General features: G+C 44.9%; 1 protein-coding gene across 9 annotated transcripts in view; it reads left to right on the forward strand.

Annotated features, from left to right (window-relative positions):
- LOC147011721 (vascular endothelial growth factor A-like) overlaps nt 1–18,528 on the forward strand; it is a 92,081-nt gene that overhangs the window by 31,376 nt on the left and 42,177 nt on the right. For 3 of the 9 annotated variants that reach the window (XM_085856944.1, XM_085856943.1, XM_085856942.1), the window contains exon 1: nt 16,696–17,172. The exons of 1 other annotated variant lie outside the window; for it this stretch is intronic. In XM_085856944.1, the coding sequence (XP_085713070.1) occupies nt 17,104–17,172 (69 nt within the window). In that variant the 5' untranslated portion in view covers nt 16,696–17,103. Of the gene's footprint in view, nt 1–16,670; nt 17,173–18,528 lie in introns of those variants that run through there. 5 more of the 9 variants (XM_085856949.1, XM_085856948.1, XM_085856945.1 and 2 more) reach the window with 5 other exon arrangements.

The following is an 18,528-nucleotide window of genomic DNA, read 5'->3' on the forward strand; positions in this document are numbered from 1 at the left end:
GTCTGTCTGTTTGTGACATCATATAAAATGGAGAAGAATTGTGACGCCCCCTCTCTGTCTGTCTGTCTGTCTGCCTGTCTGTCTGCGACCGCCATTTTTCTATGACCGCCGGTCCGATCTCATTGAAACTTGCCAGGAATATTGCCGGGGACCCGCGGATGTGCCTTTTCGAGGTTTGATATCGATCGAACGAGCGGTTCCCAAGTTGCGGCCATTTTACTGCTTTTTCAGTGTTGAAAAGGTGTATACATGGCAGTTGAAGGTGTCGTTCCACCTTCTCACCTTATCATGCCAATTTTTTCCCAAATTATTAATAACCGGACAATCAGCGGTCCGATCGGATTGAAATTTGCCAGGAATATTGCCGGGGACCCGCGGATGTGCCTTTTCGAGGTTTGATATCGATCGGACGAGCGATTCCCAAGTTACGGCCATTTATCTGTCGACCAATGACAAGACATGGTGCTATGTCATCACGAATGACGTCACAATTCATGTTTATTCATTTATTTATTATTTATTTACTTTTTTTGCACGATTGATGGTCCGGTCTGATTGAAACTTGCCAGGAATATTGCTGGGGACCTGAGGATGTGCCTTTTCAAGGTTTGATATTAATCGGATAAGCAATTCCCAAGTTACGGCCATTTATCTGTCGACCAATGACAAGACATGGTGCTATGTCATCACGAATGACGTCACAATTAATGTTTATTTATGTATTTATTTTTGCACGAATGACAGTCCGATCTGATTGAAACTTGCCAGGAATATTGCTGGGGACCCGCGGATGTGCCTTTTCGAGGTTTGATATTAATCGGACGAGCGGTTCCCAAGTTACGGCCATTTATCTGTCGACCAATATCTGCGAGAGAGGAGACGGGAGAGGGGGCGAAGAGAGGGGGGGAGAAAGAGGGGGGAGAGAGGGGGGAATAGAGGAGGGGTGAGAATAGTGGGTGAGAGAGGGGGTGGAGAGGGGGAGAGAGAGTGGGGGCAAGAGAGAGGGGCGAGAGAGGAGGGGGGAGAGAGGAGGGGGGAGAGAGGAGGGGGAGCGAGGGGGGCGAGAGAGAGGGGGCGTCACAATTCTTCTTCATTTCATATGATGTCACAATTGACCCTGGGGACCTGAATATGTTTCCCAGGTGTTTCCCAAGTTATGGCCATTTATGATATGGTTGGTCCGATCTAATTGAAATAATGCCCCAATCCAGTCATCGTTTACGCACCTACGGGCCCGCCCCTGCGGGCCCGCCCCTACGGGCCCGTACTAGTCTATCTATAATTCCAGCCATCTCTGTGTGTGTGCCTGTGTGTATGCGACCGCTGTTTCTCGACAACCACTGGTCCGATCTCATTGAAACTTGCCAGGTATATTGCTGGGGCCCTGTGGATGTGCCTTTTCAAGGTTTGATATTAATCGGACAAGTGCTTCTCAAGTTATGAAAGATATCAGATATCAAAGATATCAGATTTCTCAAATCATTTGGGAACCTTCATTTCGACACATATTTAAGTTGCCTTTATTTAAATACACGAGAAGCCCCCGCTCCCTCGGGGAGCTGCAAGGGGAATCGTGTTGTTTGTCCCCTACTGGTTTAACCGGAGACTATCGAGGTTTTCTTTCTGTCTGTCTGTCCGTCCGTCTGTCAATCTCACCTGCGGGTTTTCCCCTTTTTCCCCCATACATTTTGAACATATTCAACTGAAACGTGGTACATGGCTTTATTATGATAAGTTACAGCGCAAGTTCAAGTTTCAGGGCCTTTCGTCAATTTTTCACAGTTATGTCCTTTCTGGACTGAGAAAATATCACATCGGTTGGGGACATGAATATCTTCCCAAGATATCAGAAATTTTTCGGAGAGATGCCCCCCGTCTAAGTTGCAAGTCACCAAAGGAGCATGTTACAACTTATAGTGGAACCAATATGTGTCATCAACTATGATTGGGATGAGTCTGGGCACAATATTGGCTGTAAACTGACAAGCCTGGGTATGTCTATGTACGTCATGATTTGGTTGCATTTTACGACCTTGAACGTTGGCCAAAAACATCTCGAACAAAAAATACTACCCCTCCAGTTTTTTGATATGTTATAGTAGACAGTATGAACTTTCATTTTCATGCAAGGCCAGGTCAAGGTCACGAGGTCTTCAAGGTCAAGGACAAAGTCAAATGTCAGGTCAACAAATAATCCACCCCTCACTTAACTAGATCGATGAACCGATGCTGGATTTGCATTCTATGGACAATTACATTTCCAACGACACAAAAATAATCGAGATAGGGCAAGGGGTTGATGAGATATGAGGATTTGAATTATGGTGGAAACGCAACATTAGTCGAAAAGGTCAAAAGTTCTCAAGGTCATATCTCGTCAACCCCTAGTCCGATTTAGCTAAAATTTTGTATGTGCACATAGACTATCATATGCAACATATAAGCTAAAAATTAGCCAAACCTGAGGGGGTCGGGTTTCATATTTTTTTCTGGCTGATTTGAGGTGGAATGACCCACGAAGGAAAACAGCGACTGCCGGAGCGACTGAAGTTGGGTGTTGCTAGAAACAACGATTTATCTATATTTTTCTGAAATTGAAATGAAAGTAATTGAGAAGGCACTTTCTTCCACATTAAGTGTACTTGCGTGTCATTATATGTATAGTTTGTACATTTTCTGTCAATGTAAGTGATTTTGAATTTAAAAAATGCTAATTAAAAAAACAAAAATTTTGATTCCCCCCCCCCCCCTTAAAATTGAGATAGCATAAAAACTTGACCTGATTGAGCGAAATTAGATACATTTCTGAATTCAGCATGTAAAAAACATATAAGGACCGTTGAGAAAACCGAGACCTCTGAAAATAATATTTCAAATGCAGCGCAGTGTAATTTAAGCTTTAGCGCGTATCCTGTTTCCTTATTTTAATGTCCACAACATTGTTTTGTGACCTTTAAAGGTTATGCAAAGGTCAAATTTTGATAGTTGTTGAACGAAACCGGGTTTTCGACATTTTGCAGCTAATAACCTGTCACTCGTACCACATCATGTTGATCATTTTTATAACTTGGTCAAACATTATCACATTGTCTTATCCTTGACTTCTGAAACAATCTACATCATCAAATACCGCTCGTGAACCATTGTCGTCTTCAGACTTGTCTGTATAATCTATCTATAATTCCAGGTGTGTGTGTGTGTGTGTGTGTGTGTGTGTGTGTGTGTGTGTGTGTGTGTGTGTGTGTGTGTGTGTGTGTGTGTGTGTGTGTGTGTTTGTGTGTGTGTGTGTGACCGCTGTTTCTCGACAACCACTAGTCCTATCTAATTGAAACTTGCCAGCTATATTGCTGGGGACCTGAGTATGTGCCTTTTCAAGGTTTGATATTAATCAGACAAATGCTTCCAAAGTTATGGCCATATATTTACCAAACCAATGACAAGACACGTTGCTGCGGCCATTTATTTACCAAACCAATGACAAGACACTTTTCTGCGGCCATTTATTTACCAAACCAATGACAAGACACGTTGCTGCGGCCATTTATTTACCAAACCAATGACAAGACACGTTGCTGTGGCCATTTATTTACCAAACCAATGACAAGACACGTTGCTGCGTAGGCGTGGCTGATGGGGATCGGTGTCTAAGTTACCGTGGCGTAGGAGTGGCAATGGTCAATGGAAGCAAATGTCATGGCAAGCAAAGACAGGGAGGTAAACTTTATTTAAATTTGGATTTTAATTAACTCTGTGTGTGTAAGTATCACAGCAGTTGTTACTTCAATGCAAGCGATAATTCGTGGAATGATGTGAACATTCCGTACGGGCACGCACCACTTCCGGATAGTGAGGACTTACTGTATTCTAATAATTTCTCGATTTCTTATCTGCATTTATAGATAAACACAATGCCCCAATCCAGTTGTCGTTTATGAGAGCGAAGGAACGGACTGTGTGGTTGTTTGAAAGTTATTTTTTATTTTTTTTTGGTTTACATGTATGGCCACGCACGTACGGGCACGCAAGAGCGAAGGAACGGCCTGAATGGTTGTTTGAAAGTTTTTTTATTTTATTTTTGTTTCTATTTGGTTGGCACGTACGGCCACGCACGTGTGGCACACGAGAGCGAAGGAACGGCCTGTGTGTTTGTTTCTGACACGCGGTTTGAAAGTTTTTTTTGTTTCTTTGTTTTTTGCACGTGCGGCCACGCACATACAGCCACGCACATACGGCCATGCACGTACGCGCACGTACTAGTATGTATAATATGTATAACTCCATATCCATATGTGTGTGTGAGTGTGTAATATGTAGAATATTGGTTCACGAGCACCAATCAGAGTGACCACTATATTCATTATGTCTGTGTGTCTGTCTGTCTGTCTGTCTGTCTGTGTGTCTGTCTGTCCAGAGCATAACTCCGTGGACTTTGATCCGATCTTGATAAAACTTGGTTATGTGTTCGATATCAATGTCTAGTTGTGTTTTCCTGGATGAGGGCGTGGCTCCGCCAATTGTGGGTGGAGCCACGCCCAAAAATAGCCATTTTTAGGGGGTAGTCGGATTAAAAATTTATCTTCTCCGAGGGAATTGACTGAATGGAATGGGTTCTTCAGTGTTTGAATAGCAAAATGAATTATTTAAAACTTGTCGTCCGATTTTTTTATTTTCATCCCAAGGTCAAGGTCACAAGGTCAAAACTTAGAAAATTGCGAATTTTGACATGAAAATCATACGACTGCCCAAACTTTGAGAGCTAGGATGACAATATTTTTTATGCATAATCTTGAGGTCATTCCCCACCTAAAGTCTTGAAACCATTTTGCTCTATCTCGAACACCTTACCTGTGGCGCCCCCTTCAAGTTTGTTTTTACACTGATTTCATCAAAGTATGGATAATCCGAGGAGTGCGAAATGCCACATAGCCTATATGACATTATGGTATGGACAAAACGTGTCCATGCCATATATTGTTATATTGTTCCTGGAATGTTCCAGAGGAAGTTTTGCACCAAAGGTCATAATCCTTGACCTTTGACCTTTAAAGGCCACAAAGGTCAAATTTTCAAAGTTGTGGGAATCGAACCAGGTTTTTGACCTTCTTCGACGAACTAACTCCAATAAGCTATAGCACGTATTCTGTTTTCTTATTTTAATGTCCCCAACATTGTTTTGTGACCTTTAAAGGTTATGCAAAGGTAAAATTTCGAAAGTTGTTGAACGAAACTGGGTTTTCGACATTTTGCAGCTAATAACCCATCACCCGTACCACATCATGTTGATCATTTTAATAATTTGGTCAAAAATTATCACATTGTCTTTTCCTTGACTTCTGAAACAATCTACATCGTAAAATACCGCTCGTGAACCATTTTCGTCTTCAAACTTGTTTTTATAATTACACATCATTTTTTGTTTATATAATATATATAATAATATATGTATAATCATGCATAATCAGTGCATATATATATATATATATATATATATATATATATATATATATATATATATATATATATATTATTCTTCCACAACATTATTAGCCCACTTCAAGTGGGTTAGCTGACACAGATACTGCTCCACCATTTGGTTCGATCATGTACCCATTCTATCCACACCTTTCTCCTTCATGTCCTCTTACACACAATCACTCCATCTCCTCTTTGGTCTGCTATGCTATTTCTCTCCAGGTGGTATCATTGTCATCATCCTTCTCCCTACATACTCCCCATCCATTTTCATCTCCTGTCCATACCATCTCAATCTACTTTCCTCTACCTTCTTAGATGCTTCAACCACCTTCACAGTTCCTCTAATGTATTCGTTCCTCACATGGTGTTCTTGCATTACACTACACAACCATCTCAGCATCTTCATCTCAGTCATATCTAATCTTTGCTCAAACTTTATCATCGGCCATGTCTCCATGCCATACAACAGCGCCGGCCTCACTTCCATTCTGTACATTCAAAAAACAGAAATGGGCTTAATGCAGAGCCTTGATGTACCTCGATTTCCACCATGAAACTATTCGTCACTCCAACACTGCTTCTCACTTGTGTGGAGCACCTGTTGTACATATCCTGGATCAGCTTCACATACTTCTCTGGCATGGATCACTCTCTTTCTCTCTCTCAAACAGTTCCACCACTCTTGGAATGGAATCCTATCATCGGCTTTTTCCAAATCAATAAACACCAAATGTAGATCCTCTGTCCTCTATACTTCTCAACCATCTGTCTAAGGGTAAAAATCGTGTCCACAGTGCTCCTACCTGGAATAAATCCAAATTGCTCTTCTCCGACCATCACTTGCTCCCTCAATCTTCTCTCAACAATTATTTCCCAGATCTTCATTGTGTGAGGCATCAGTTTGATGCCTCTGTCGTTGTTGCACATTTGCACATCTCCTTCATGCTTGTAAATCAGGATGAATATACTTTCTCTGCACTCATTCGGCATTATTTCTTCTTCATAAATATTCCTGAACAGGTGTAGTAAGAGGTCAACACCCTCTTCAGCCAACACCTTCCACACTTCAACAGGTATCCTATCTGGCCCAACTGCCCTACCATTCATCATAGTGGCTTATGCTCTCGATCCCTACCTCCTCTTTCTGGATGGTTCTTCTTATCCCTTAGTTTGCAGCAGGTTCTACTCTCTGAATTATTGGGTTCTCCTCATTGAGCAGTATCTCAAAGGATGTTTTCCACCTCTTCTTTATCTCCAAATCATCTCTCAACACCGTGTTGTCCTCATTTTTGATCAGTCCTATCTTGGATATATCTTTGGATGCACTGTCTTTGGCTTTTGCAATTCTTAAGATGTCCCTCCTCTGTATCCAAATCATCATTTATCATTTCTGCAAGCTTGTGTCTTTGCCTTTCCACCACTTTCTTTACTTTCATATTTGCTATCCTAAACTCATCTCGACTTTGTTGGTCATTGACCTTGTCCCACTTAGTTTTCACTTCCTTTTTCTCCAGAATTGCCTCCTGTACTTCCCTGACCCACCACCAGGTCTCTCCTTATCACCTTTTCACTTACCTTTAGTCATACCGAAAAATCTCTTTTCCAGCCTTCCTGATCTCGTTTGAAATCTTCTCCCACCCAGACCTCCCTTTTCATACTTCCTCTGCTCTCATCTCTCTCAAGACTCCTTCAGCAAACGCTTCCCTGTACTCCTTGTTTCCCACTTTCCACTACTTCACCTTTGGTGTTCGTTGTTGCTTACATCGTTTCACTCCTTTTGATGTGTGTGTGTGTGTGTGTGTGTGTGTGTGTGTGTGTGTGTGTGTGTGTGTGTGTGTGTGTGTGTGTGTGTGTGTGTGTGTGTGTGTGTGTGTGTGTGTGTACGTGTGTGTGTCCACACGTGGTTACTGGTCCACCTGAAATGCCTTGTATAGTCAAATGCCAAAACGTGTAAGTGAGCACCAGGGTCGACAAATTGATCGTTCCACACTATTAAAGGAAAGCAGAATCAGGTGAGAGACCCAAATGAAGACCAGGAAGAAGGGAATGCTGGGGAAGAAAAACAAATAATACTTTCTTTCTTTTTTCAGTTTGTGGTGCTAACCAGTATCAGGTTGGGCTTCTAACCATGCTTATTGTGTCAACTCGATAAGATATGGAGAGCGGATTTTCCAGCAGCTTCCACCTGTGCAGCGTACCTCCCCTTTCACCCCCTTATTTCCCAAGGCACCTCACCTGGGTAGTTGTGGTGTGGCTGACATATCGTCGACCGAGAATTAACAGGGTCTATCTGACATTTCATTCAAATTTAGAAGAAGTCCATGTAGAAGGGCAACAGAGGAAACTAAGTAAGATTATTTTATGTAACCTTTATATGTACCTGTTATGTAGCACACGATATGAAAATAAAATGTTATGAGATAGCGGCAATTCCACTTTGAATTTTTGATTTCATTTTTCTCAAACTTTAAAAAAGTGTAGTTGGACCCTGTTAATTCTCGGTCGACGATATCTGTCTCCGGGTATTTCAGAGGAGGGCGATTCATTCGCTGGCTTGCCCCCCAAGTGGACACCGTATTATGTTGACGCCTCAAAATGTTGTTCATTCCACATCCCGAGCTGACTTCATCGGATCATTGTTACTGTACATATAAAACACGAGTTTCCTTACAAGGAATCTCAACGCAGGAGAACCATTAGGGCCATAAATCCTGTGTAATGGTTGCCAACCTATTGTTGTTTTCCATCTATCCTTTTTGACTGCTGAGTGTCAAGGAAGCAGCATGAACCATTTTTAAAGTCTTTGATATGACTCGGCCACCGTGGTTCGAACTACCGGCCTCCCAGACTCAGAGTGGACAATCTAACCATTACACTGGTCACCAGGCCTGATTGTTCCCTGACTTGTGGACCTTTTTCATTCGTCCCTACCGGATGATGATGATGCCTTATTTGTTGTGAATTGCTGTGGTTCTCTTTAATCCTCATCTGTCTTCTCCTCTCTCCTCCTCCAGTTACATTTCCTTTCTGCTTTGCGCTCCTTTCTGCCTCAATATATTTGTTTTAAGTTCTCGTGTCGGTCAATGTTACTCGCAGTTTCCTGTGGGCTCTATTCACGCAGTCCATTCGTTTTGTTGTTTGTTTGGTTCTCATCGAGCGCACGATTAATTTAATTAATTGGGGGTTCTCCGAGCGAGATACTCACGATAGTCCAAGACACATACCAGCGTTAAAAAAAAAATTCAATAGATAACTACCCATCATCAGGAAATTGTTTTTTTCCAATTATAAATACTCATTTGTTAAGAAAACAAGTTTCTTGGACTCGTTCCGAGCACTTCTTGAACGCTGCACGTTCTTTAAATAATAGATAGTTGATTGTCCATATGGTAGTTGTGTTATAAAATGTAAAAAGAAGGGCTCTCCAAACCTAAACATTGTTTCCTCTGCCACCAAAGATGGACGGATGTTGTTTTCACCCCTGTCTGTCTGTTTGTCTGTATATTTGTCTGTGAGCAGGATATCTCAAAAAGTTGAGGACGAATTCAGCCGAAACTTGGTGAACAGGTTGGGCATGTGACAAGGATGAATTGATTCGATGTTGGTGAAGATCCCAATCCGGATCCGGATACGATAATTAATTGATATGACAATATGACAAAACTTGGTGGATGAGTCGGATCGATGACGAGAACAAGCCGATTCGATTTTGGTTCAGGTCCAGAATCCGATCCGGCCTCTAGGTGGGATACAAAATGTAAACTGTTTAGCCTGGCGTAGGTACGCACTCCACCGAGTGTCGCTCTACGGTCGTTTTTATATTGAATAGACTTTTCTATGGATTTCTATCAGTAAGACATGGACTACAAGGATATACAAAGAACTTTGGCTACCATGGCTGCATTACACCAACACAAGATAAAGACCACACAAGTACAGGATTAATTGGAGAGCAGGAAACCTTAGAGGTACACGTACTCACAATTGAGCTGTCCAACCAGGGTTTAAATCCCGACCCACCTCTTCACTGCCCCCCCTGATGCTTCGCAGGGTGACAGTTTATAGCCTGGTGGCAGATGAGTCCTCTGGCTTTAGGTCCACCTGATGGATGACATACAAATGTGCGTGTGTGCGTAGCCCATCGGAATGGACCTGTCTGCCAGCACTCATCATTGGTGGACGTTAAAGATCTCACGGAGTCTTTTACAAAGAGTAGGTGAGTTATTGCCAGTCACCCTGAACAAATTACACATTCCTGCCACCTGCAGTCGAAGATCAAACATGGCCAGTCAGTTGGTGAAAAATTTAGGCCAAAACGTTTCCAGGCTGACCAGGCAAGAAAGTGGTAACATAATTGGGGCCTTTAAAGAGAGAATAGTAGGAGACTATAGGATTTATACAAGAGATTTATGCAAGCCTTCTTTCTCTACTATTTTATGAAGATAATTATGGCTTTTTCACGATGCCAATGATGCCTTCTTGGTGTTCATGAATCATTTCCAGGTCTGTGTTTCTGATCCCCAATTATGGCGTTAAACGCTGTTTTACGTTTCTTTGTACTTGTTAGGAGTAAAAAAAAAAGCTTAATATAAAGATCAGATCACGAACCATGCTTGACACAGGGCATCGGGGTGGCCGAAGCAGTTTCTATGGCTCGGATTACAATCCTGGACGGGTCGCCACTCCGACAGAGGAAGTCAAGGCAGGAATTTGTAATTTGTTCATGGTGCCGGCAATAGCTCGCATACTCTTCGCAAAGGACACGTGGGCAGTGTGACCACTCCTCATTTTCATAAATGCCAGGGTGAGCCAATGAAAAAAGCCAAGAATTCACAAGGTTTCGGAAAAGCGATGATAATAGAAAACCTATACGCCAAGAAAACCTAGAGAAAACCAAGACGCCAAGGTGAACAACGAATAGCCAAGATCTTGTGAAAAAGCCAAGGAGTGGTCACACTGCACGTGGGATAGTTAACATCCACCAACTAATGCCGGCAGGCAGGATGTCCAGTTTAACGGCCAACCGAGGGACTCATCCTGCCTGTGAAACATTGAGGATTCATCCTGCCTGTGAAACACCGGGATGACAGTTTATAGCTGGGTTGGGATTCGAACCCAGGCTAGCCAACTTCGAAGCGTACCTCTCGGCCATCCTGCCAATCTTTAAAAAAGGTGAAACTTTTTTTTTGTCCAGCATAATTACCTGTGTCATTGTAATCATAGATGTCTCCCAATTTGCTGGGTGACTAAACAGTGTACAGTAGATTGGTATTATTTTTATCTTGTAGTTTGGTGGGAACAGCACCACGGCTTTAGCTCGCCATAGATGGCCGCACATGGTTTTGCTTTTTGGTGTAAGGTAATCTGCAACACACGAAAACCATGTGAGCCCAAGTGTTAACCTTGGCAGGTTTGCATTAATATAGCCAACTTTGACTGTCTGTTGAAGGGACATTACGACTGGCAGCGTAGCTTGCCCATCTTTGAGCTGTCTCTGTCTGGCTTAGATTTCCGACCATTGCGTTATACTGTATCTATACCAGCTGTCCAGTCTGCACTGTGGAGCGACGAAGGCATTAAGCTGGCCGTCTTGTCTTCAGTATGGACGATGAAGATTCACAAGTAAAATTTGCAAAAACAGATATCTGGACTCCTTATCAACCTGGCAAAGTTCCCTGTATATGGATTGCTAGTGTAGGGTTGAGCAATCTGCATTATGAAGACCTTTCCTGGCATATAGGCTGTAACCACTGCAGCAGCCTCACGAGGAAACATAACATTCGATGAAGGCATTCGTTCAAAGCAGTAATCTATCAGATTGGTGTTAATAAAAACTTTTAGCGAATCGATGTGACCATGGCATATCCTCTCTTTTAGTCGGTGGTCAGTGATACTGGTTTATAAAGTCCTCGCAGTTTCAGGAGATGTGATGGGAAAGGGGGTGGGATCGAGAGAGTGGTTTGGGGATTAATGCTCTAGTTTATGAGTTAATTTGTTTTGAAAATAAGAGGGAAACAGGATAGCAGAGAGGGAGATAAAGACAGTTTTCATGTGCATGGGAAAGTTCAGACAATAACGGGAGTGGAGGAAAAATAAACATCAGAGATCCATCCCTCCAGGTCACGATCGAGGATCGATCTCTGATTAGAGTGTCCGAGGATTTGTTCCAATTCACACGATGTTTAAGGATCCGGCTATGTATGTACAACGACCTAGGTTTCGGACGTTACGTACATCGGTCATCAGTTCCACTCTGATCACATTTCCTGTGATCAGAGTGGAGCGACCATGGTGCACCACCTGTACAAAGGAGCCCAGTTGACTAATGGAGATAAATTCAAGATCTGCAGCTTCCAATCTTCCATGGAATTCAAACAGTTCATTTATTGTTTCATCGCCTTCAAATTTCACCCGTAATATGTATCGGTCATGCGGCCATATTTGAAGATGTTATTTAGATGTCCCATTTAAAAAAAAAACAATTGTTCAATTGAATAAACGAGAGAGTTCATAGAATACCTTACCCCACGCACTCTTGAGAAACAAGGACATTGGCGGGGTCGTGATGGCGTTAAATGCCGTGATACTTTGTCCAAGTGTTGAAGGGGTTTGAAAGTACTAAAAAGGCGATTTGTGTTCTACAGTGTTCAAATTTATAATTCAATTGAAATAAAAATAGAGATTTTTGAAAGTTGTAGAAAAAATTGCATTAGTTCTTCATGCCTGTTGTTTGTGTCCTTTATGACATTGTTAAAAACAGTAAGTTTCCTGTTTGTAATGATTTTCAATTTTGTTTCACTGCCAGACAGGCAGACAGAGTAAAAAAAAATTATCTCACTCATCCCTGTGCATGCGCGATTGGGACGAATTCAGAGCAAAAGTCGGTAAAACGGCAGGTTCGTTTCAATTAATTTTCGAAATATAATATTCAATTCAAATGAAGTTGTTCCTCGATCATAAACTGCCATTTGTGGATGGACAGACAGACAGACAGACAAAGTTAACCAATTGCTTAATCCTGCTTTTGCGTCGCATGCGCTGCGTAAAAATATGATTTATGCAAATGACGGTTATCTTGCAGCTCGGTCTCTTTACCACACACAAAAAAATCTTTGCATTACAAATATCTGCCCTTTTCACCCTGTCGTTGTACCATCGGTTACCATCCATCTGATTGGAAATCCACCAACATCAGACTGCACTACACAGCAAATGTGCTAAAATGGATCCCCTTAAATACAGACCTTTCAGCTTACTTGCAATCATCAACAAGGTCATGGAATCCATCTATGCTGCTGATATGAAATCCTTCCTTTTCTCCAACAATCTCATCTCAGATCACCAATTTGGTCTCAGATGAGGTCACTCCATCTTGGACATGCTGCTTTTACTCACCCAACAATGGATGGAGCCCCTCAATGTCATACATGAGATCAGGGCTGTCTCTCTGGACATATCTTGTGCTTTCGATCCAGTCTGGCATCCTGCATTACTCTCCAAACTCTCTGGCTGTGGCATCCAAGGCCAACTACACACACAGCTTCCTGCCTTGCTCTACTATCGTCGCCAATGGGTGGCACTCAACGGAATCCTTTCATCTCCTCTACCTGTCAAGGCTGGAGTGCCCCAAGGGAGTGTTTTGGGCCCAGTCCTATTCCTGATCTTCATCAACGATCTCTCTGATTCTCTGCAAAATCCTTTTTATCGATTTGCTGATGACTCAACTCTCTACCTTGACATCCCTCCTCCTTCAGTCAGGCGCAGCCTCTTCCTTCTCTTCAGACCTTAAAATAAATCATAAGCTGGTCAAACACTTGCAATATGTCTTTCATTCCTGAAAAATCTCACACTCTCACTACATCTCTCTGAAAGGACGATCTGGCAACCCCTCCCACCCCATCTACTCTCTTAACAATTCTCTTGATGAAGTTCAGTCATTCAAACTCCTGGGTCTCACTGTCAGCCATCGATCTTTCATGGAGAAACCACATTTCAAAGTTGGCCTTGAAAGCCAGCCGCCGACTGGGCATCCTCTGTCATACAATGTCCTTCCTAGGCACACCTGAACTATCTACTTCCAAGGCCTTCATTCGCACCTTGATGGAGTTACTGCTCTTCTTTCTAAGTTGGCAACCCTGCCTCACATCTTACTCAGCTTGATGCTGCAAAGAAACCAAGGCCTTGAAGATTATTGCAATGTCCCACGATGAAGCCGAGTCTATGGGTCTATCACTGTGCCATCACAGATATGTCGGTGTACTCGCTGTCTTCTCCCGCTGACTTTCTGGTATTGCATCCTCTGCTTTTTCCATTCTTTGTCCTCCCCCTTCCCCCCTTACAGGTTTCTGCAGTGCTCACATGGTCCACCATCAACTTCGTTCTGGTGAAACTACGTAAATCCAGGATCACTACTCACCTCCACTCATTTGTTCCTCTTTTTTCCTGCATGTGGAATCAACTTCCACATCCTCTTCAATCTCATTCTTCCCTCCAGGTCTTCAAGACAGCTGTTCAAGGTCTTCAAGACAAGACAGACACACCTCCACTCTGTTACTTACTTTTCCCGGAGGAGGTGGAATAATCTTACTGAGGCTTTTCTGTACCACTCTTCCCTCCAAGACTTCAACGAGGTGCACCACCATCTCCAGTCATCCCCCATCCATACCCACAAACCTTTTTTCTATTCGCATTAACCCTTGCTCGACCAACACTTACTTGCAGGTTGCATGGTTGTCTCTGTCTCTCTGTCTCTGTCTCTGTCTCTCTCTGTCTGTCTGTCTCTCTCTCTGTCTGTCTGTCTCTCTGTCTCTCTCTGTCTGTCTCTCTCTCTCTCTCTCTCTCTCTCTCTCTCTCTCTCTCTCTCTCTCTCTCTCTCTCTCTCTCTCTCTCTCTCTCTCTCTCTCTCTCTCTCTCTCTCTCTCTCTCTCTCTCTCTCTCTCTCTCTCTCTCTCTCTCTCTCTCTCTCTCTCTCTCTCTCTCTCTCTCTCTCTCTCTCTCTCTCTCTCTCTCTCTCTCTCTCTCTCTCTCTCTCTCTCTCTCTCTCTCTCTCTCTCTCTCTCTCTCTCTCTCTCTCTCTCTCTCTCTCTCTCTCTCTCTCTCTCTCTCTCTCTCTCTCTCTCTCTCTCTCTCTCTCTCTCTCTCTCTCTCTCTCTCTCTCTCTCTCTCTCTCTCTCTCTCTCTCTCTCTCTCTCTCTCTCTCTCTCTCTCTCTCTCTCTCTCTCTCTCTCTCTCTCTCTCTCTCTCTCTCTCTCTCTCTCTCTGTGTCTGTCTGTCTCTCTCTCTCTCTCTCTCTCTCTCTCTCTCTCTCTCTCTCTCTCTCTCTCTCTCTCTCTCTCTCTCTCTCTCTCTCTCTCTCTCTCTCTCTCTCTCTCTCTCTCTCTCTCTCTCTCTCTCTCTCTCTCTCTCTCTCTCTCTCTCTCTCTCTCTCTCTCTCTCTCTCTCTCTCTCTCTCTCTCTGTCTGCCTGTCTGTCTCTCTCTCTGTCTGTCTCTGTCTGCCTGTCTGTCTCTCTCTCTGTCTCTCTCTGTCTCTCTCTCTCTGTCTCCCTCTCTCTCTCTCCCCTTTCATTATTTAATTAATCATTCCCTTGCTCATTGAATCCATGGCACCATCTGACCTGCTGGCATTTTATACTCCCCTTCATCTTGCTCTTCTGTGAGCTTTGGTCTAGTAGACACACACGCACACACACACCTCGTGGCTCATGACCTGGGTTTTCGTTCAGAGGTCAACCCGAGCACGCTCTGTGATGCCATTTCCATGGCAAATTGGTTGTTTTCTGAAGCTGTTCACCTGCTTGCTCCAGCAACACCTACACTTTTGTGCACGTTACACTTCACACAGATGAGAATATGAGTACAAGAATAAAGGAGGAACCATTTTTTCAATTTCACGGACAAGTCTACTCACCGTTATTCCCAGTGGAATAAAAGGATTGTCAACATCCAATGGATTATTTCGCCGTACAGTACTTCCAATTAATCTCCACCTGTCCTTACAGCCCTTTGTCCCACTGAGCTTTACCAGGTCGTGCACGTCCAGTAACTGTAACCGATTCCTTGTTTCCCTTCCCAAGTCCAAACCCGATATACTCACCTGACACCTCCACTCTGCCATTCCCCCTTTTCCCCTCGTTTGTGGAAGCGTTTCCTTGAATCCGTACTTTCGTGCTCTTCCCGCCAGTTTTTCAAGACAGTGATCTATCATAATGTAATTCCTATCTGCGACATCTATCCGTTGATCATTTCTGTCCTCACTACAACTCTGTCCCTCTTTACTAATCGACTCTTTGCAGCTCATTCATTCTCACTGATGTTGCTTGCGTGGGTCCTCGATTGTTCAGCTCTTTCATGGTCTTCAAACCCCAAATAAATATTATGCCGGAGCCGTGGGTGGTATCGGGTCCAACAATGACATTCATTCTTACGACTCTCTACCATACCACTATGTTAACGGCCCCAATTATTCCCACCTTCTTGTGGGGTCGACCGACGAAAGTATTTGGCCCAAGTCTTTCACGAACCGGTTGATCAGGCTTGACGTTCGACTGAAGGCGATTTGAGCAGGACTTTGCACTTTGTTAAGGGTTCCGGTGACAGGTCGCCTGCTCTTCGCTGGAGACACCGTGAGATCTTTAACGTCCACCAAGCAATGCTGGCAGACGGGACAGTCGGCTTAACGTCCGCCTGAGTGACGGCACACACATTGATGCACCTACCTGCCCAAGACGCACCAATCCTGGCAGTCTATAATCGGGGTGGGAATCAAACCCAGACTAAACTGTTCAAAGGTAAGTGCACTCGCTACCTTGTACCATCCTGTCTGACCAATGAGATTCATTGGTCGATCAGGCCTGTCATGAAGACCAGGTCGCGGTCTTGACATCTGATGTTTGAAAAGAAAAGATCACGTTCAGACGTCCACATACCCTCGCTCATGAACACGCGCATGAAACATCAGCTCATGATGTGTGGATTAAGTGACTTGTGGACATTTAATAAGAGAAAGGACAAATGAGACCAAAGTGGGAGAAGTTTCATTTGAAAATGTTGGTCCAAACCTAGTGGACAATAACAAACGTCCCATTTTTTCGTCAACTGCAGCGGTCATGCTTCACGGTCGTCGGTCCTTTCAAACACAGCGTCGTCCACCAGGGAGGCGGACGCGTGCAAGGCGCAGCCAAATGAGGGAACATATTGATGGCATGCAGAAGAGAGCGAGATGTGCAGGAGGCGGTCCGGCTCGGGTCAGGCCCAATGCACGGCTCTGTGGTTCTGACGTGCCCGCGGCCGGACGCGCTCCGGGGGCTGAGCCAATAGCCCCACCGTGCGCCACCAGGGACCTACGGGCGCTTTAAGGCCCGCGAGGCGCTCTGATCGACCCACAAGCAAAACCTGCAGCACATTCGGCGGAGGAGGAGGAGAAGGAACGAGGGTCGCGATCAAGGACAAAGGAATTGCGTGCAAAGCCGCGGCTGCGATTGAGCGATTCGCAGGGCGGGCTCTGGCGTGACCACTCGAGCGGTGGATCATTTTCCGACATGCGAAGCTGCGCGAGGAAGTGGCTCTTTTTGCGGTAGTGAACGCTGAGGAAGCCTGACGGCGCAAGAGGCTCGGGGGCGCTGAGCGCGATGCGCTGCCCTCACGCTGCGCTGTGCGCATTGAGCGCGATTCGCCTTCTGCTCGCCGCCGCCACCGAGGTAGGCGACCAACTTTTTGGGATTGGAGGGAAGAGGGAGGATGGGGTTTTTATTTGGGGGGGGGAGGTTAAATGACCCTGCCTTCCAAATGCTCAGTTTTACAGAGGCTCCGTGCAGCCTCCAGCTGTGACGATGACGATTCAGCTTTCTACGACTTCCGAGCTCAACGCTCGTCCTCTATTTTAGCGCCAAACCGCAAAGTGGAATGGACACGCGAGCGGGTCGCGCCACGTGGTTTATTTTCCCACGCGCGCGGAGCTGCCATCCCGTCGTGGTGTTTCTTCTGACAGCACGAGGCGACGCACGGTGCTCGTGCTGCGGCTGGAGGTCGCCTCGATGTTGGTGTAGTTTAGGTGGGGTGGTGAGGGTCGCGGGGGGGGGGATTTGCCGGATGCTGCTGCGGTCTGCAGGCGGCGCCGCGTGTCTGAGCTGAGCCACCCCACCTCGTCTCCTCAATCTCCTCCACTGCCTTGGCAACGGAAAACGCCGCTCGCTGTGAGGAGAGTTAAAGCGCGCGGGCTTTTCTTGTAACTCCGTGTTCCACATGTTCCACGTCGAGCTCAGGGAATGCGCGTGCCTGACGTTTATCCAGCAAACTACCGTTTCGTGTTCTTGGAACGCATATCTGCACTTTTGTGTCAAATTTACGTCACCGTTTAAAAGTGACGTAACTTTTGAAGTGTCGTCATAACTTTGAGGCAATTGCACTGTCCTTTGAGAACGGAAACGTCACTATCAAAATGCTTATCTCTGATCGTGTGTATGAGTAGATGGGTACTTTGACAGGATGTGTGGATATTAAACGTATTTATTATTGAGCTGTCTCGCCTGGGTTCGATTCCCCCACTTGAATAAACCAACTGTGAAATTGGTGTTTCACAGGGAGGTGTGTCGTCCCTCTCCATTGGATGGATGTTAACTTGGGTGGCCCGTCTGTTGGCATAATATTTGGTGGAGGTTAAATATCTCACGGTGTCTTCCTCAATGAGTATGCGAGTTATCGCCGGCAACCTCTCTGCCACCCCAGCATCCCACCCCCTCTCTGCCACCCCAGGGTCCCAACCACTCTGCTTCCCCAGCGTCCCACTCCATCTATACTTCCCAAACATCCCGCCCCCTCTCTGCCACCCCAGTGTCCCAACCACTCTGCTTCCCCAGCGTCCCACTCCATCTATACTTCCCAAACATCCCGCCCCCTCTCTGCTTCCCCAGCGTCCCAACCACTCTGCTTCCCCAGCGTCCCACTCCATCTATACTTCCCAAACATCCCGCCCTCTTTCTCCTTCACCAGCATCCCACCCCCTCTCTGCTTCCCCAATGTCCCGCCCCTTCGCTGCTTCCCCAGCGTCCCACCAC

The sequence above is a fragment of the Eptatretus burgeri genome, chromosome 15 (genome assembly GCF_056783735.1).
Source record: "Eptatretus burgeri isolate ZD-2024b chromosome 15, Ebu_testis_v1, whole genome shotgun sequence".
Classification (NCBI taxonomy): Eukaryota; Metazoa; Chordata; class Myxini; order Myxiniformes; family Myxinidae; genus Eptatretus; species Eptatretus burgeri.